Source organism: Maniola hyperantus, chromosome 1 (assembly GCF_902806685.2).
Source record: "Maniola hyperantus chromosome 1, iAphHyp1.2, whole genome shotgun sequence".
Taxonomy (NCBI): Eukaryota; Metazoa; Arthropoda; class Insecta; order Lepidoptera; family Nymphalidae; genus Maniola; species Maniola hyperantus.
The window spans coordinates 1,471,333-1,491,573 of record NC_048536.1 but is presented as its reverse complement, the minus strand read 5'-3'; the positions used below and the strand labels follow the sequence as shown (position 1 = coordinate 1,491,573).

Sequence of the window (20,241 nt, the reverse complement as noted above, 5' to 3'; positions counted from 1 at the left end):
ATTCATTATCCAAAAACACCCGGATAAGTACCTAATTTAGTTTTATTTAATCAAATTATCAGCAGCCATAATAATTAAAGATACTCGACGATTTGCGACATGGTGAGGGTACACGCGTACAAATTTCGAAAGGTGCTCGCGAACTTCTCTAACAACTAACGGCAAATGCACCCGCGTCACTTGATCTGACACGTCCAGGTTTATCAGAGCTTCTTCCAAGTATCTGTAAATAAAAAAACCGGCCAAGTGCGAGTCAGGCTTGCGCACTGAGGGTTCCGTATACTAATACAGTGGTATTTTTTCGACATTTTGCACGATAATTTAAAAACTATGATGCATAAAAATAAATAAAAATCTGTTTTAGAATGCACAGGTGAAGCCCTTTCATATGATACCCCACTTGATATAGATATCTTACTTCGAAATTTTTTTTATTTTTTTTTAAAGAATATTAGCCATGTTCAATGACTAATATTCCCCTTTCCTCTCCAATTAAGCGTCAGGCTTGTGCTAGGAGTAGGAACGACAATAGTGCAACAGGCGGGGTTTGAACCGTCGACCTTTCGGTTTTCAGTCCACTCCTATACCGGTTGAGCTATTGAGGCTCTTAAAAAGCTCTATAAGATCTACCTACCTGCCAAATTTCGTGATTCTAGGTCAACGGGAAGTACCCTGTAGGTTTCTTGACTAACAGACAGACGACAAAGTGATCCTATAAGGGTTCCGTTTTTCCTTTTGAGGTACGGAACCCTAAAAATGAAGACTCGGGGGATGACCGATAGAAACGAAACTTCTAAGCATTTTTCGGTGAAAGAATCCTGTCCGGTCCAGTCAGGCAGCTAATATCATAGATATAGGAATGAGGATAATCCATCCATACTAATATTATAAATGCGGAAGTGTGTCTGTCTGTCTGTCTGCTAGCTTTTCACGGCCCAACAGTTTAACCGATTTTGATGAAATTTGGTACAGAGTTAACTTACATCCCAGGAAAGGACATAGGCTACTTTTTATCCCGAAAAATCAAAAAGTTCCCACGGGATTTGTAGAAACCTAAATCCACGCGGACGAAGTTGCGAGCATAAGCTAGTATAATATAAACTCTTATTTGTCGAACTATGTATTTGACGCAGTAGTGATTTATAAAAATTTGCTAGTAAACAGGAAGTTATGGGTCCAATTTTTATTTCTATGGATGGTGAAAATAATAGGGGAGAGGCAAGCAACAAACCTGCATTTGAGCTGGGTCTCGTGCACCATGTCAGTAGCCAGTTGCTGCACCAGCGACAGCAGCACAGCCTGCGTCAAGCAGCACGGGTTGAACACTTTGGCAGGGTCCACTGCCCTGCAAGCCGTCATCACTAGTGCCAGGTTGCAATGCGAGAGCGCCTCTTCGAACGACCCGTTGATGTCCCCCTCCGAGATTTTTTTGTTGATTAGAGCCGACTGCATCTAAGTATAACAAAAAAAAAACAGTTTTAAAAAGTAGACGTAAGTACTTACAGGTCGTAGGTAAGTGCGAGCGAAACAGACAGATAACTCGACGACTCAGTTTAAAATGCGTCGACTTAGTGTGTTACAGATACAGTAGGGACTGCAGTAGGACATGTCATATTTCATCTTTGGCTTAGGTAACAAAAAAATGAGTTAAGGTAAAAAGCACAGTACCTGTACCTACCAACTTACGCGGCAGAAAATATCGTCCTTTAGAAGGAAATAGCGGTTTCGTAGAGCATTGTCTCTGTCGTTGAGACCGACAAAACGTCACATAGTGTCTAAATATAATATGATGTTGTAAAAGAGTAGTATATATATGGTGCAACTTTTCATTGCATTATTGCATCATCCCAGTGACAATTAAAGTTTCAAAGAGAGTGCACGCGTCTTTTATTAAAAATCACACTCTCCAGTGGAATCGAGCAAAACTCAATCCTATCGCGTTGACATATGGTCCTTCGAACCGGATCTTACGGCCGGCGACCGAGCGAAGTCCTAGTGCCTACGTGACCGAACGGCAGTTTTTTTTGTATGAAGTTCGCTACGTTGTTCCGTGAAACGAAATTGCAAAGTAAATGTCAGTTTATTGCGATTAAAAGTATAAAAAACACGCGAGTGAGATTTAAAACAAGGATTGAGTTATTATACAACGTGTAAAGTTAAGTTAATTACGTTTATTTGAGTTGAGTTTGTTCACCGTAATTAACTACGCATAACCTATACACGTACCACAATGGAAGAGTTGATCGCATACCAAAACGAGTTGTTAGAAAACTTGAGGCGCTCTGATAAAAACTTCAAAAAGTCACCGAAGGAGAGATTAAGACAGTCATATATTGAGTCACGCCTCGAAATATTGGAACAATTATGGAAAGAGTTCACGGAAGGGCATAAAAACATCATTTACAAAGCGAGTCGTCTGGACAAATCTGTCACCGTGAGTTATCTTAAGGACAACACGTACGAGATTTTTGAGGATTTATACTTACAATATAAGACCGTGTTAAAAGAAAACTTGCAGCCTCATTGTTTAGAGACAACAACTACACAGCCAACTACAGAGAAATCAATCAATGAGGTTAAGTTACCTGTCATTCAATTACCGATATTTAATGGAAAGTACGAGGAATGGCAGACTTTTTATGATCTATTTTGCACATTAATACATGAAAACAAACGATTAACACCTGTACAAAAATTACACTATTTGAAAAGTAACCTAAAAGGCGAACCTGAGTTAATGTTACGCAATCTGCCTACAACGGACGCCAACTACCTAGAGGCATGGAGTCAACTAATCAAAAGATACAACAACAAAAGATATAATTGTAATGAAATTTTGAAAATTCTTTTTGGTCAAAAAGTGATAAGTATAGAGTCTGCATCTGCCATCAAAAACATAGTCGACACCACCTCAATGTGTATAAAATCATTAAAAAGCCAAGGAGTCAAGACAGAGACCTGGGATCTGTTCATAAATTATGTGGTAGTGTCAAAATTAGACACAGAAAGTGTCAAACTATGGGAACAAGATCTCAGCAAGGGCGACGATGAGTTACCAACATGGGAGCAATTAAAGGATTTCTTAGAGGCAAGATTCAGAGCTTTAGAGATGGTAGAGACCAGCAAGGCAGGGAAACGGTGGACACCTCCGGCTAAACCCAAGGCGTTCCATGTCAGCGTTGACGAAGATAGTGTAAAGAGTGATCAAAAGTGCGCGTTTTGTAACATTAATAATCATTACATTTTTAGGTGCAAGAGATTTAGTGAAATACCGACCAAAGAGAGACAGGACTTTGTACAGAGGAACCGTTTATGTTTCAACTGCCTTTCTCCTTCTCATTCAGTCTATAAATGCAGAAGAATAGCAAACTGCAGACGGTGTGGAAGACGACATCACTCACTTCTCCATTTTGAAAAGGAAGAGAAAGAGCAGAAGGATGAGAATGCAAAAGTGGCTGAAACAACTCGGACAGGTACTATGAGCGAGGTGCAAAATTTGTCAAACTCTAACGACACACATATTGTAAGTAACTTTTCTAGTAAGCATGTAACAAATAATGTATTATTAGCGACTGCGAATGTATTTGTTAGAACTAAAAATGGCTGTAAGCGAGTAGTGAGAGTTTTATTAGACCAGGGTTCACAAGCGAGTTTCATTTCAGAATCAACTGTACAGTTTCTTAATTTAACGCGTAAATCAGTCAGTGGTTGGGTGTCAGGTGTGGGAGAAGGGCAAACGAGAATCAAACACATGGTTTCACTCATCGTGGAATCACGCCACAATCCCAGAGCTTCAGTCTGTGTAAATGCATATGTATTGCGTTCACTAACAACACTGTTACCCACTACTAACCTTAGCACTCCTGAGTGGTCAGAGTTAGAGAATCTAGAGTTAGCGGACCCAGGATACACAACACCAGGAAGAATAGATATTCTTCTTGGAGCTGAAGTATATAGTGATATATTGTTAGAGGGCATCATAAAACACCCGCAAGAAAACTTATTAGCTCAGAAAACAATTCTTGGCTGGGTACTATCAGGGAAGATGTCAGAGGAGTCAACTTCAGCGAGGAGATATTTTACAAGTCTACATATCAACGTTAAAGAGGATGAGATACTAAAACAATTTTGGGAGTTGGAAAATGAGCCTAATAGTATAGTGAAGAAACTATCAAGGGAAGAGGAAAGATGTGAAAAATACTACAATTCCACAACCATTAGAGATGAAGAAGGAAGATACATTGTGAAATTGCCATTTAAAAATGAAGAGCCAGAGTGTCAATATGGAAATTCAAGAGAAATAGCAGGTAAGAGATTAGAGATTTTAGAAAGAAAATTAAAGAAGAATGAGCAACTTAAAGAAGAATATACGAGGGTGCATAAGGTATGTCTTGCTGCAGACATTGTGAAAATGTATCGAATGATACGTGTAGCTGAGGAAGATACAAACTTTCAGAGATTACTGTGGAGATCCTCACCTGATAAACCTGTAATTCATTTTAGACTGTTGAGATTAACATTTGGAACTGCATGTGCACCATATCTGGCAGTGAAAACTCTACAAAGATTAGCTGATGATGAAAAAACAAAGTATCCTATTGCAGCCGAGATTACAAAAAGAGATTATTATATGGATGACCTACTGACCGGCTGTGATAGTTGTGAAGAGGCCTTACAGATTTATGAAGAAATGAATAAATTAATGACTTTAGGTGGATTTCAACTTCAGAAATGGTGCAGCAATGATGATACGCTACTAACCTACATTGGACAAAATAAAAGAGATGATGAGTCGATTACACTTAAGGCTAATAACAATCTAGTCAAGATATTGGGAGTGAGTTGGAATAGAACAACAGACACATTTGAATACACATTGAATTTACCAGACCTAAAACAACCTGTAAACAAAAGACAAATTCTTTCTGAAGTAGCTAAGCTCTACGATCCTCTTGGTTGGTTAGCCCCAGTTGTAGTTTTAGCAAAGATTTTAATACAAAAGTTATGGAAAACAGGACTACAATGGGATGAACTTATAACTGGAGATTTGTTAGCAGAATGGTTGCAATATCGAGAAAAGCTGAGCAATATCAAAGATGTTTCTGTACCCAGGTGGTTACACTACGTTCATGAAGCCAGAATTGAACTACATGTCTTTGCAGATGCATCTAAGGTTGCATATGGAGCAGCTGTATATGTTCGAGTAATTAATCAAGAGCAAGTCTACACAACTTTAGTCACAGCGAAGACAAAAGTGGCTCCCATAGAGAAAGAAGTTTCAATACCAAGACTTGAACTTTGTGATGCGGTACTTGCAACTAAACTTATCTCAGAGACATCTCAAGTAATGAAGATACCGAAAGAAAACTTATACGCATGGTCAGATTCAATGATAGTTCTAGCTTGGTTGAAAGCTGGACCGAGTCGATGGAATACATTTGTTAGCAACAGAGTTTCAGATATATTAAACATACTAGATTATGAGCAGTGGGGTCATGTCACTACAGATACTAATCCAGCTGATTGCGCCTCACGAGGATTGAATGCTGCAGAATTATCAAATCACGAGTTATGGTGGAAAGGGCCAACCTGGCTACTTACACTGGATACATTCAGAAACATTTCTGAAATTGAAGATACACATGAAGAGGAAAGGGTGAGTTTGTTAATTGCTTTATCACATACCGAGGAGGATCTTATTTGGAATAAATATTCATCTCTATCAAGAATGTTGAGGATAATGTCATACTGCAGAAGAATTTTAAATTTAAAATTACCAAAGGAAAAATGTCCAACTTTTAGTAAGATTGGTACACCGAAGGAAATGAATGAGACTTTAGATAATTGCATCAAACAAGTTCAAGCTATTGCATTCAACAAAGAAATAAAGCAATTAACATTTCAAGGGTGCGTACCCAAAAGGAGTCAGCTGCGCAAGCTTTGTCCCATTTTGGATCAAAATGGGATCCTAAGAGTCAACGGGCGTACCCAAAAATCTCAAGTGGAGTTTGATGTACAGCATCCTATAATTTTGCCAGCTAAGAGCCATCTTAGCAGGTTACTAATTGTAGATACACATCAGAGAACTAAGCATAGAGGTCCTCAAATAATGATGAGCTATATGAGATCAAAATATTGGATTCTAAGTGCAAAAGCCCAAGCAAAACCACCAAGAGTGTGTTACATGCATCAGACATTCAAGAAACCATGGTGTGTAGCACAAAAGGCCATTTTTTAAAAGTAATAAATAAAGTAGTAAAGTAGTAAAGTATAGTATAAGTAAGTAAGTAATTTAAAAGTAATAGGAGACACTACACTAACATATGAGGAGCTTGCTACAGTGTTAGCACAAGTGGAAGTTTACTTAAATTTAAAACCCATAACTTTGTTAAGTGATGATCCGGAGGACCCCCTCCCGCTGACACCTGGCCACTTTCTGATAGGTGAACCTCTAATAAATATCCCTGATGAAGATTATACTTAATGTAAAATATCAAATTTAGATAGATGGAGGCTCACGCAAAAGATGGTTGCCGATTTCTGGAACAGATGGTACAAGGAATATCTTGTCAACCTCAATCTTAGATACAAATGGAATACAAAAACTCCTGATCCAGAAATCGATGACATAGTCATTTTAATGGAGGATCACATGCCACCTTGTAAGTGGTTACTAGGTAGAATAATACAAAAACAGGTTGGGCCAGACAATATTACTCGTGTAGTTAAAGTTAAATGTAAAAATGGTGTCTATAAAAGACCTGTCAACAGAATTTGTAAAATAACAAAACCAGATTGTGATTCTTAACTTCTTTATTATTAAAAAACACAAAGAACAGAGTTTCTTGTACATTATATGAGTTGATTCTATAAGTATACTATATAACTTTGTACATTATTGATGTAATCATAGGCTTAAGATATGAGTACTGTCTTCGACTAACTTTGATCAGCACACCAATATTTCTTATAAAATTTAGCACTAATTATCATTATTTAGTATAAAAATGAGTTGTAAAAGCATAATTCTTTGTATAAATTGGTATGGTGATCAGTCAAACTTGTTCATAATAATGCTACAAAGGTTCTTGTATTATGTTCTAATTCTTAGGACTAAAAACTTATGTTAAATTAATTTGCTTAAAAAATTAGGTATCAATTATGTCTAAGAGCTAATTTACATGTAACTGAGTGCTTATGAACTAAATTTTAAGGCTATTTGATATCTAAATTATCTATATGAAAGTAAAATGATCACTTAGGTACTAGATACTTACAAACTGTCTATATTATGGCCTAAATGATTATTTGCTTAATACAATGTACTTAGGTACTTATGCATACTTCTAACTAATAATCTGTGTAGGTAGGTACTTATACTTAAATCTAAGGTGTGTGTTTAACTTAATTCTAATGTAAAATTGTATAAACTTTATAGGTATTTAGTACTTACCATATACTTACTTTGAAAACCATTGATATACAGTCCACATAGATACTTCTTGTTTCAAGTTGTTTACTGAGTTATTGATATATGTATTATATTTAGTGTTGTATTCTGAAAGGACTGAGTCCTTTGGCGGGCGGAATGTCTAAATATAATATGATGTTGTAAAAGAGTAGTATATATATGGTGCAACTTTTCATTGCATTATTGCATCATCCCAGTGACAATTAAAGTTTCAAAGAGAGTGCACGCGTCTTTTATTAAAAATCACACTCTCCAGTGGAATCGAGCAAAACTCAATCCTATCGCGTTGACACATAGGTATGAGTGACAGAGACAACGCTCTACAAAGCCGAAATCTCGTTCTAAAGATCGATGTACAATATTTCTTGCCGGCTGTTGGAGCTACTTAGTTTTAGTTTTGCCGCATCAGTAGAACGTTACATATACTTAGTGAGGGATAGTCGAGCCAAAGAAAAAGCAAACTTACTAAATGATCAATAACGGATATTCCAGGGTCCGCCGGCTGCGGAGGGCTGGGGGGTACATTCAGTTCTTCCGCATAGAAGTACTCTGTTTCCAGACTCAATGGATTCAGCTTGCTAGGCTCCGCTGTGCCACGGAATAAATCTAAGTTGCGCTTTAAATTTTCGAAGTCCAACTTTTCGCGGAGGTCCCACCATTTCCTTGGAGGCTCAAATATGTCGAGGTTCAAATATGGCAGGTTTTTGGAACTTTCCCACGCATCGTCAGGTGGTTGCACCGAGGGCAGTGAGTCCAGTAATAAACAGTTTTCTAAATCAGCCATGAGTTGTTTTTGAATCTCCTACAATTAAGATGTATTTTGTTATTACCTACCATAAGTATAAGAGACACAGGTTCGAATCCTGCCTTCTGAAATTTTTAGTAGTGGACCGTTGACTGATGATCATAATGATGATGATTTTACCTGCAGAATTCTGTGACGTACCTAGAAGGTATGAAAATTTGTATGGAGTCATGCATTCGCGATTTATTTCTATTTTTTAATTTTTTAAAGAATGTTAGCCAAGTTAATTGCTGACTAATATTCCCCTTTCGCCTCCAATTAAGCGTTAAGCTTGTGCTAGCTGAGTAGGTACGACAATAGTGCAACGGCTGGGATTTGAACCGGCGACCTTTCGGTTTTCAGTCCGCTCCGGTTAAACCGTTAAGCTATCGAGGCTAAAAAGTACCTATCTAATCTACCTATACGCGCGAAGACAGCCAGGTAGGTACCTACGGTTTCATACAATTACTATGTCAGAATTCTGCGGGCTTACCCTTAGTTTCTTGCCGATACCTATTATATCACCATCGTGATCAACCCATCACCGGACCACTACTAAGCACGGGTCTCCTCTCAAAATGAGAAGGGTTTAGGCCGTAGTCCACCACGCTGCGATAGCCAATTGCGGGTTGACAGACATAACTTACTTACATCACTTTCCCGAAACTCGTTCTCAAGCTTTGTAAGAGCATCTGCCATGGCCCCATGGCGTTTAGGCTCGATGGCCGCCAGGAGGCTCCTTGCTTGCTTGTTTTCTGGCTTTTCACAAAGATCTTTGCCTTCAAAGTTAAGTTCTATCTCATCCAGTCTGAAATTAAAAAACCGGCCAAGTGCGAGTCAGCCTCGCGCAACGAGCGTTCATCACATTTTGCACGATAATTCAAAAACTATCATGCATAAAAAGAAATACTTAAAAATCTGTTTTAGAATGCTATGATACCACACTTGATATAAGACGTAAGTAGTTATCTTACTTCGAAAATTGAAAATACTAATTTTTAGTTCATGACCACAATTTAATTTTTTTTTGTGTGATGTAAACACAAATTCACAGTTTTCAGATTTTTCCTCTAATGTCTTATAAGACCTACCTACCTGCCAAATTTAATGGTTCTAGGTCAACGGGAAGTACCCTGTAGGTTTCTTGACAGACCGACAGACAACAAACAAAGTGATCCTATAAGGGTTCCGTTTTTCCTTTTGAGGTACCTACGGATCCCTAAAAAAGTATAGTGGGTACTCAGGTTGATATACTTAAGTAAACTTTTGCTCGAAGGGAAGTCTTCAATTTATTAAAAAAAACAGTCGAATTGAGAACCTCCTACTTTTTTCAAGTCGGTTAAAAATGCAATAAAAACTGTAGGTATGAAATTCTTACATTTTCATGGATTCCTCTAAAAAGTCTGTGATTATGTGTCTGTAAGATATTTTTGTATCTTCTTTTATTAATTTTAATATTCTCTGCTGTTGTTTCGCCATATCTGTTAACATTATAAAAATACTGTTATGCTACGGCTACACCTGCGCATCAAGGACGCGGGATGCGGAACAGAGGCGTCCACATTAAAGCATACTTAGGTCATTATACATAGGTTAATGAATTCGTCACTTACTTACCTTTTAACTTTTGATTTTTTTGTTTTAAATCCAAGATCTGCCTTTGAGAATTATTCAAGCTGTCCAGCAGCTTTTCTAACACGGTCGACGAGCCGTTATGATCATTACAATCATTACTATAGTTGGCGAAAAAATTCACACAATTAGAATCGACACAATTAAAATCTAAATCGTTCAAAGCTCCAGTAGATTTGGATCTATGGAGTTTACTTTCTAATCTATAGAAACTAGACATTATTCTTTGTAATTTTATAAAATGTACCATATCACAATCGAACACTGCAAGTTTGATACTATGAAAATTATGACAACTAGCTTAGCCAAGCCTAAATTTTTCATTTCTACCCTCAATGATTGCAATTATTTTTTCATTTCCCTTTCACCATGGTCACAGATTAACTACTTACTTCCTACCTACTTAAAAATTACGTCTACTATTAGGTATCACACGAGTAGATTATGTATATCTACTCATGTGCGCTATTATATACAATGGGTAGGTAAACAACCAATACGTGCTTATTCAAATGCTCAGCTCCAGGTACCACCATCATGCAGGTGTAGTTTAGAGGTCTTTCCATAGAGTAAAGTAATATAGACTGACTATCTATGCGCCGAATAAACTTAAGTACTTTGACATATTTTTTATTCAGATACAAGTTAGCCCTTGACTGCAATCTCACCTGATGGTAAGTGACGATGCAGTCTAAGGTGGGAGCGGGCTAACCTGGAAGGAGTATGGCAGTTTTTATTAAACCCATACACCTTTGGTTTCTACACGGCATCGTACCGGAACGCTAAATCGCTTGGCGGCACCGCTTTGCCGGTAGGGTGGTAACTAGCCACGGCCGAGGCCTCCCACCCGACCAGACCAGAAATTTAGAAATTATAAAATTGCAAATCCCTGCCAGGACTCGACCCCGGGACCTCCCTCTAATAAGACCACAGCGCTTACCACTGCGCCAGGGAGGTTGTCAACACATGGGTCCGAATATAGAACCTTTTTTGAAGTCGGTTAAAAATTAAAACATATTATTATGTATTAAATAAATTTTATTCAATGTTAAAACAGTCACAAAATTGGTAGGTACGGACAAGTATTGTTATGAGAAAAATTTTGTCCTACCTACACGAAGTAAACAAAACTATTTTTTAAGTATAGTACGCGACAGGTTGAAATGGCAACCGGGGAGGGAACGCCCCGCACACCCGCACAGCCCCCGCGCTGACCCGGTGCGGGCAAACGCGAGTGACGTGCAGGTGTGCGGAGCGTCCCCGCCCGCATACCCTGATTGTCATCTTGACCTGTCGCGGCCTATATGTACCTATCTATGACTTAATTTATAATTCTGTTATACTTATTGAGATTTGTCTATTTAAAGCGAACATACAAAGAAAAATATAATCACTACGTGGAACATATCAAATGAGTAGCTTGTACACATTTTTTTAAAAAGAATATTAGCCATGTTAAATGACTAATATTCCCCTTTCCTCTCCAACTAAGCGTCAAGCTTGTGCTAGGAGTAGGTACGACAATAGTGCAACGGGCGGGGTTTGAACCGTCGACCTTTCGGTTTTCAGTCCACTCCTTTACCCGTTGAGCTATTGAGGCTCTAATTGGGGCTATAAACATTGGGGCTAGTTCTGATCTTCTATCACGAGTTTTAACGTGTAAAACAAATATATTCGTAGGTACAATCAGTATTTTAATTTAATCACTAACAAAACATTATGGATTTCAATGGCGATAAGGATTTATAGGAACTATCACGAAATAGTCATAAAAATGGGTTGAAGTGTAAATTTATAGGTATTTACATGTAAAAATCGTTACGATTGCCACCCAGTCTGGCTTAAGGGTGCGCTTCCACAGACGCGGAGCTGGGCGGAGTGAAGCGGAGCGGACCGTGAATTGGCCAATTACAGTTTCCACTGATGCGGAGTGGGGATTTCAAGCACTGTAATTGGCCAAATCACGGTCCACTCCGCTCCACTGCACCCATCTCCGTGTCAGTGGAAACACACATTTACAGAACAGATCGAGTTTTTTTATATTGATAGGCTAGCGCAGTTGTGATACGAATACTTATTTACGATGCGTCGATCGATAGTACTTAGGTAATATTTTTAAAACAAGACGGGAATGTTGCGACCCGGTATTTTATTTTGATGGCCCGGTACCGGGTCGCAACCCGCCGATTGGGAAACGCTGATCTAAACTCTTCTCATTCTGAGCGGAGATCCGTTCTCAGTAGTGAGCCGGCGACGGATTGATCATCATCATGATAATGATGATGATCTTTGAATAAAAAAAATTATGCAAAGCTAGCAGCCTTATTTTATTTTATTTTATTTTATTTTATTTTATTTTATTTTATTGGTTTGCCAACAGATAGTACACATATTATAAAATAACAATTACAGTTCACAGAGAAAAAATTTAGAGTGTACACCCAATTACTGGCAAACCGGCATGCATTTTAAAAGTTTGCAAGTGCGGGATTACCAGTTAACTTAAAGCTAAAAATACAAATATGAAAAAATAAAAAATAAAATTGGGATATCATACAATAATCTCTATTATAGCTAATCTATAGACGTTATTATTTACAAGAACATTAATCTTATCTCGCTACCTCAGTCAAAAGGTTTTTTGTACATACCTATATTGTGTTATCAGAACCTATAACTAGGCTTTATGGGCGAGTCTACAGAGCTGACTTTGCTCAGACTTAAGACAGAGTTAGAACGTCAATGAGTGCATTTCCACTGACGCGGAGCTGGGCGGAGTGAAGCGGAGAGCAACAGTGAAAAGTGGCAAGTGTTTCCATTGAAGCGGAGCGGGGCGAAGGAAGCTGAGATGAGCAGACTAGAGCTGACTCCAATTTTTGTATTACTTTATTATAAACTAGAATAAAAATAATGACGTAAGCTGAAAAACTAATTAAATCGATCAAATAACAAAAAAGTTATAAGCATTTAAATATTTCTGATTAGACAGAGATAGCGATATAGCATTTTGACGTCACACCTACTAATGCCATAGTAGCTTCGTGCGATTTCATACAAATTTTCATTTTGCGAGAAAGGGATAGAAGACCCTCCCACTCCAAAATTAAAACGTCTGTAACTTTGTAGATCTTTGATGGGTTTTAATTTTTTTTTCAGCGTACGTCATTATTTTTATCCTAATTTATAATAAAGTAATAATAATTATCAAATTCAAAAGTAGGAAAATACCCAATTACTGAAAAGAGACTGCCGCATGCTGCTCTGCAAAACTATGTGTAGTATGGCTGTATGCCGCATTAATGCATGTTTTTGCCCCGATGTACGACAGCCTACGTGTTGCACATACTGGTATTGATTCTGAGCTCACCTAAATTTTAGAGTATTCGCATCCTTTTCTTGCTAATGTAATAAGGAAAGGACAGACACAGTTTGACAGTTATAAATTTAATTTAGAGGCGTCAAACCGCGTGAGTTTAGCTGTCAGTTTTTTGTAGCGTGCACTGTAGAATCTTCAAATGTAAAATTCATGTTCTCTAAAAGTTTAGAGAAAGATAATAGAATCGGCGCCATTATGTCGCAGGGCTGTCTTTACCATTGTTTATTTCTAAATTAATCTAAATATATAAAAGGAAAAGGTGACCAACTGACTGACTGATCTATCAGCGCACAGCTCAAACTACTGGACGGATCAGGCTGAAATTTGGCATGCATACAGCTACTATGACGTAGGCATTCGCTAAGAAAGGATTTTTCAAAATTCAACTTCTAAGGGGGTGAAATAGAGGTTTAAAATTTGTGTAGTCCACGCGGACGAAGTCGCGGGCATACGCTAGTCAACTAATAAAACACTTTAAAAGGTTCGACAAATTTTTAATCGAAGTCTTACAATAAAGTAATTTCCAAAATCAAAATAAAAAAGTAGTTGGTTTTCATCAATTATATTAAAGAAACCGGAACCAAAGAATCCATTGGGACACTCGGATTACCCTGGGCCTGGTCAAATGAGCTTCGCTCACGTTGAAAGTGATTTTCCAAAATTACTTATAGTTCTTGCATTTCACGAAGGCCACTGACACATGCTTGTGTTCACCTCGTATAGGTATACGAAAGGTACACTAAATGTGTGCGTTTGACAGCGCTTGGCTCGCGACTGACTGGTCCGACATGCACGCACACTTATGCAATGACCATGTAAACGACGTTACCACAAGTAAAATTCACTAGCTTTTGTGAATTGCAAGCACTGTACCCAATTTCAGTTTTAATTAAACACACGTTTTTGCACGGGATTTTTTAGGGTTCCGTATCTCCATTGAAAAAAGGGACCCTCACAGGATCATTTCATCGTCTGTCTATCTGTCAAGACCCGTCAACCCATAGCGTACTTTCCATTGACCTAAAGTCATGTGGCAGGTAGCATAGGACAAGTAAAGGGAATCCGAAAACCGTGAATTTATGGTTACTTCACAAAAAAAAAATTAAAGTGTTATTTCTTGTACCATGGTACGGAACCCTTCGTGTGCGAGTCCGACTCGCACTTGACCGGTTTTATTGAGTTTATTTAGATGTGTGTGTGTATGTAGCGACAATAATGTACATCGGCCATTAGAATGACATTTCGGCTTTGTAGACCGTTGTCTCTGACACTCATACCTATATGACGTTTTGTCGGTCTCAACGACTGAGACAATGCTCTACAAATCCGCTATCTTCTAAATGTCGATGTACATTACTTTCTGCCGCATACTGTATACTGTAAAGTATAGGTCTTTTAAAGAAAATCACATTCAACGACACAAGGCGTAACGCACGCCCACAGAGTTGAGTGGAGATGAGGCAGTCTTTTTTATCAACTAAAACTCAGCTTTGTTGACTTACACTTACGGTTGAAATTAGTGTGAAAGATACAAACTTAAAATTATAGACTAGGCATGTCTCAATGAGCACAAGAAAGTACAATTTGTTGCATCACTGTCGACTGACCTTTTCGATTTAATAATGGCGACGATTCTGTTGTGTCTCTCTAAACTAAATTTAGAGTATCTGCATCTTTTTCTTTTTAATATGACTTAAAAAGGACAGAACATGAATTTTACAATTAAAGACTAAATTTTAGAGCACGCTTCAAATTTAAACAGTAGGCTCGCAACTGGCTGCTAATGTCACAAGGTTTGACAGCGCTAAATTAAATTTAAAACTCTCAAACTGTGTCTGTCCTTTTCATATTACATTTTTGAGAAGAGGATGCAAACACTCTAAAATGTAGGTGTGCTCAGAATCAGTACCATTATTATTATAAAATGTATTAAACAAAGAAATACAACAAGTTAAGCGTGCGCTAGCAATAAAATTTGCAGTCATTGGCGTCGATTCTGATGTTTTCTCTAACTAAATTTAGAATATCTGCATCTTTTTTTCTTTAGTATTCCTAAAAAAGCACGGAATGAATTTTAAATTTAATTACCTAAATTTCAGTGTGCTACAATAGGCTCAGAACTGGCGCCTAAAGTCACGAGGTTTGACAGTTCTAAATTAAATTAGGTTTGTCTGACCTTTTCTTATTGCATCGGTAAGAAGAAGATGTGAATAATCTAAAATTAAGTTGCGCTTACAATCAGTACCATTGCCAATTTCTGCAAGTTTTAGCTTGCCAGAGCTGACTTCTGCAAGTTTTATTGCTAATGGACACTTGGCCTCAGTGATCATAGCAAGCAAACTTTTTGCCAATTTTATGGCGCATCCACACATGCCGCCGAGTACGGTTGGCGGTGGCTTGATCCCGGTGGCATGTGTGGATACGCCATTACAATTTAAACGAAATAAAAAATTATATCATCAAAAACAATGACAATCAATATTATTCATTAATAATATTAATGAAAAAGTAACAAACAGAAAAATGAGAAATTTCTAACAGTCTATTTAAAAAAAATACTTATACTTATATCTAGTAGAGTTCTTGCAGTTATTCAGTGCGCGTTAACTTTACTTGTGGTTGCGTCGTATACAAGGATATCGCATAAGTGTGCGTGCCAGACGAACCAATCAGTCGCGATCAAGCGCTCGCAAACCCACACATTTACTTATACCGATACGACTTAAACACAAGCATGAGCCACGCGCCCTCGTGAATAGCATGAACTACATATAACCACTAAACACTGTGAAATTTTAGTAGTTTCAAGGCTAATTTACATGCTTTAAATTATTTAGTAGTTAACTAAACTTTAACTTAATTTTAAGCCACTTAATTTTACGTAAGCGTTTTCACGCATCCAGACAACTGACAATTAAGGGGGCGTCGATATATTACGTGAGGTGTTTTTTTGAATTTTCTGTCCCCCCCCCCCCCCCTGGTGAGATGTCGTGAGATTTTATTCAACCCCCTCCCCCATCTCACGTGAGATTTTTCAAAATGTGGATTTCTTACGTACACGCGTTGAATTGTTATTGTAAAAAGGAAAAAAAATTTGCTTTGTGCTTTTATTTACGACTAGTTAAGACTAGTAAAAAATTATTTTTCTTTCGAACGAATTAGTGAATGATCTTAATCGTATTACGATAACGCTTAAGATTAAATCTTAAGCATGTACAATCTGGATTAAATGGACCAGAATAGTATAATTTTTTTTTGTTTCAATTAGAAAAAAAATTGCGTGACATTTGCAGAGACCCCCCCTCTCTCCAAAGTAAGATTAGATGAGATTTGACTCGACCCCCTCCCCCCTTAAACATCACACGTAATTTGTGGACGCCCCCTAATTTAGTAAAGCTCTCAAGTTCATTCCGAGATGAACAGCGAAGTGCGTGAAATAATAAACTCTGTAATTATTTATGTGCTCAGCGAAGTCACCGGCGGGGGTTGCGCGAGGTGAGGAGCGCGTTTCTACCTAACCGAGAAATAGAAAAAAAATCTTTTCTACTTGTTCACTGGGGCTGATTCCCTTGTGCACAATCTCTAAACTAAACTAAATTAACAGGTCTAAATCTAGTGCTATCCTTTTCTGTAGGCAAATTTATGAAAGGGATAGCAATATATTTAGACGTGCCATTTTAGTTTAGAGATTGTGTACAACGGAATTAGCCACAATAGCACACTAAATTTTAACTTGCAACTTATTGCTAAATTCACTGTTTACATGCATTAAGTCGCTTAAAATTAAGTTAATTACTTGACAACTTAATACGTGTAAACAAGGCATTAAAGCTGTGGGTATGTTAATCGTCTTTAGCAGTACTATCGACTACTAAGTAAGAAGAGTCACTTAAGGTGGGAAGACACGGTCTGCCCGCGAAATTCTAATTTAACTTGGTTTTTCGCAATTTGTAAATTAATACGACAAAATAAGCTTAGGCATTCAAATTGAGCCCCTAGCAGTATCATCTTCACAGGCTTATATCTTTACTTGTAAGGGTCCAGTTTAAGAAATTAGTCAAAATAATGAGTTTGACGTGAGCTACTCACAAATTCGTCATTATTTTGACTAATTTCTTAAACTGGACACTTTCAAGTATGTAAAGATTTTTATATAAACCTGTGAAGATGATGTTGCTAGGAGCGAAATTTGAATGCCATAAGTCTATTTTCTCGCATTAGTTTACAAATTGTGAAAAACCAAATTAAATTTGAATTTCGCGGGCAGACCCGTGTCTTGGGCCATAAACCAGTTTATAGCATATCACTGGGTCACACTATAACACTTAGTGACTCGAGTGGCCATCGGTCCAGTAGCATGAGCTGTCTACTGAGGGCATGCCCTACGTTACTGTTGATGAAAAATTCACTTTGAATCCAGTCTAATTCGGACTTCATCAGTATTTTAGTTAGTAATTGTGTAAATGTTGAACAACAAAAATTTATTAACCGGTGGCGAGTTACGCACGTAAAATGACGTTTCGCTGGAGCGAGAAAACCACTTTAAAATTACTCGAACAGTGCACTTAGTAAAAAAAGTCATTATTATATTGTATCACTTAAGTCACATAAATCAAATCATATCGTCGAGTCACTATTGTTAGGCTAGATCGTCATTCTGACGTAGTACTCTGACTGAGTAGCTCACTGGCACTCAGTAATTTTAAAAAAGTCACTATTATTTTGTATCACTTATGTCACATAACAGTATATCACCTATGTGCACATGGCTCCGCACGCACACAAGTTTTACTAGTATTTATACTGGTGGCATCAAGTTTGTCATTGTACAAGTGTGGGTACATGTGCCTTCACCAGTTATATACATATCAGTATATCACACACATATCACAATCACGCGCATCATCCTATGTGCACGTGGCTCCGCACACACACACAGCGGCAGAAGGGCTGCGGTCAGGCCGTGCTCTTGACCAGCGCCTCGGTGGCCATGAGCAGCATTCGGAACTGGCGGCTGAGCGCGTGGCCGGGGCTGGAGCTGAGGAAGCCCATGATCTGCTTCTGCAGCTCGCGGATGACGCCGGGGAGGTGCTCGCGGGTCACGGGGTTGCTGGTGTCCAGGTTCATTACCGCTTCCTCTAAATACCTGCCGAGACATACCAGGGGACTTTAGTAACGAGTAAATACTGAAACATCCTAATATACAGGGTGTAACTGATATGGTACCACAAAAAAAAAACACGAAAAAGTATATACTGAAAACCAGCGCTGTATGTTTTTGTACTTGCGCAAGATATATGGCATTTATGCTGAGTAGGGACCTTTTTTTTCGGGTTGTGCACACACATGACATGGTTTATTCCGGCGCTTCTTCTACTTGAGGTCTTTTGACTTTACTACTCAAGTATTAGAGGCGCCGGGATAACCTAACTGGTAATGTGCGGTACAGCTTTAAAAAATAAACGTTTTTTCTTCTTCTTTCTTCTTCTTCTATATAAAAAAACCTAAAAGTTCACAATATATTGCAAATAAAACATCTGACTGACGCTAGAGGTCAACGAACGTTCCGTAAGTATGTCACTTGGAGTCAATGCACGCTATACATTGTGGGGTTGAAAAATACTAAAACTACAAAATGAGACAAATGGTTAGGTTGTGGTGGTGGCGCAAGACCGTGGCGTGTGGAGTCCAACAGTCGTCATCTGATAGACGTCAATCGGTTGATGATGATGATACGTACCTATGTTTAAGGTGCGTGTCCTTGGCCATGTCGGCCGCGAGTTGCTGCACGAGCGACAGCAGCACGTGCTGCTTCAGGCGGCACGGCGGCCCGAACACCCGGCCCGGCTCGGCCGCGCGACACGCCGCCACCACCAGCGTCAGGTCAGACCCGGACAGCGCCAGTTGGAAGGCCCCGTTCACGTCTCCGCTCATCATGAGCGATTGGATCTGGCTAATTTGCATCTATAAGTAACAAAAGTCCAAAATTGAATACTTATTTGGCTAACTCTGATTATCAATCACTAAATAACCAAATACTTATTTCGCTAACTCTTACTTTCAATCACAAAATGATAAATTACTTATTTAGCTAACTCTGATCTCAATCACGAAATAATGAATTACTTATTTGCCTAACTCTGATTTACAATCCCGAAAAATTGAATTATTTACATGGCTAACTCTGATTTTCAATCAAGAAACAATGAATTATTATTTTGGTTAACTCTGATTTTCTATCACGAAATAATTAATTACTTATTTGGCTAACTCTGATTTTCAATCACGAAATAATGAATTACTTATTTGGCTAACTCTAATCTTCAAACACGAAATAATGAATTACTTATTTGGCTAACTCTGATTTTCAAACACCAAATGATAAATTATTTTTTTGGCTAATTTCGATTTTCAATCACGAGATCATGAATTATTTATTTGGCTAACTCTGATTTACAGTCAAGAAAAATTGAATTATTTACATGGCTAACTCTGATTTTCAATCACAAAATAATGAATTACTTATTTGGCTCACTCGGATTTTCAATGACAAAACAATGAATTATTACTTTGGCAACTCTGATTTTCAATTACGAAATAATGAATTGTTTATTTGGCTAACTCTGATCTTCAATCACAAAACAATGAATTCCGTGGGAGCTCTTTGATTTTCCGGGATAAAAAGCCTATAACTCAAACAATAAATTACTTATTTGGCTAACGATGATTTTCAATGACGCAATACTGACCTGTCGGTCGGCCACGGAGGTCGCGTTGCCGGCGGGCGAGTGCGCGCGCGACGCCGCCACCGCGGACCGCGTCTGCTCGCGCCACCATGCCACCTCTTTCTCCAGCACACTGGTTAAATTCAGATTCAGATTCAGATTCAGATTTATTTATTTGCTTTCATGTACATTTACATTTATTGATGGTGGGTGCTTAAAGCTAAAAGCTAAATACATGAGACCCTGTCAGGGT

The 20,241-nt window shown here is 38.2% G+C and overlaps 3 protein-coding genes across 3 annotated transcripts in view; 1 reads left to right on the top strand and 2 right to left on the bottom strand.

The window, feature by feature from the left end:
- The window catches only part of Zir (dedicator of cytokinesis), a 375,809-nt gene that overhangs the window by 351,382 nt on the left and 4,186 nt on the right, over positions 1 to 20,241 (top strand). The window lies entirely within an intron of this gene.
- LOC117983252 (uncharacterized) lies at positions 37 to 10,191 on the bottom strand. Its single transcript, XM_034969776.2, has 6 exons — positions 9,873 to 10,191; positions 9,634 to 9,736; positions 8,907 to 9,063; positions 7,938 to 8,273; positions 1,232 to 1,452; positions 37 to 223 (listed from the first exon to the last, which is right to left on the bottom strand). The coding sequence occupies exons 1-6, from the start codon at positions 10,135 to 10,137 to the stop codon at positions 43 to 45; spliced, it is 1,263 nt and encodes a 420-aa protein (XP_034825667.2). The 5' UTR covers positions 10,138 to 10,191; the 3' UTR covers positions 37 to 42.
- Positions 16,263 to 20,241, bottom strand: part of Ge-1 (Enhancer of mRNA-decapping protein 4 homolog Ge-1) — a 30,775-nt gene continuing 26,796 nt past the window's right edge. The window contains exons 22-26 of the mRNA XM_069500522.1: positions 20,013 to 20,121; positions 19,004 to 19,227; positions 18,144 to 18,409; positions 16,976 to 18,018; positions 16,263 to 16,817 (exon numbers count right to left, since the gene is read on the bottom strand). Coding sequence (XP_069356623.1) covers positions 18,220 to 18,409; positions 19,004 to 19,227; positions 20,013 to 20,121 — 523 coding nt within the window. The 3' untranslated portion in view covers positions 16,263 to 16,817; positions 16,976 to 18,018; positions 18,144 to 18,219. The remainder of the gene's footprint in view (positions 16,818 to 16,975; positions 18,019 to 18,143; positions 18,410 to 19,003; positions 19,228 to 20,012; positions 20,122 to 20,241) is intronic.

Excerpts from the sequence above, each read along its gene's own strand:
- LOC117983252 (XM_034969776.2), bottom strand. The coding sequence starts at position 10,137 with ATGGTACATTTTATAAAATTACAAAGAATAATGTCTAGTTTCTATAGA. Across the intron at positions 8,274-8,906 it reads ACGAGTTTCGGGAAAGTGAT|GAGATTCAAAAACAACTCAT; the intron begins GTAAGTAAGTTA and ends TCTTAATTGTAG. Across the intron at positions 1,453-7,937 it reads TATCCGTTATTGATCATTTA|ATGCAGTCGGCTCTAATCAA; the intron begins GTAAGTTTGCTT and ends TGTTATACTTAG.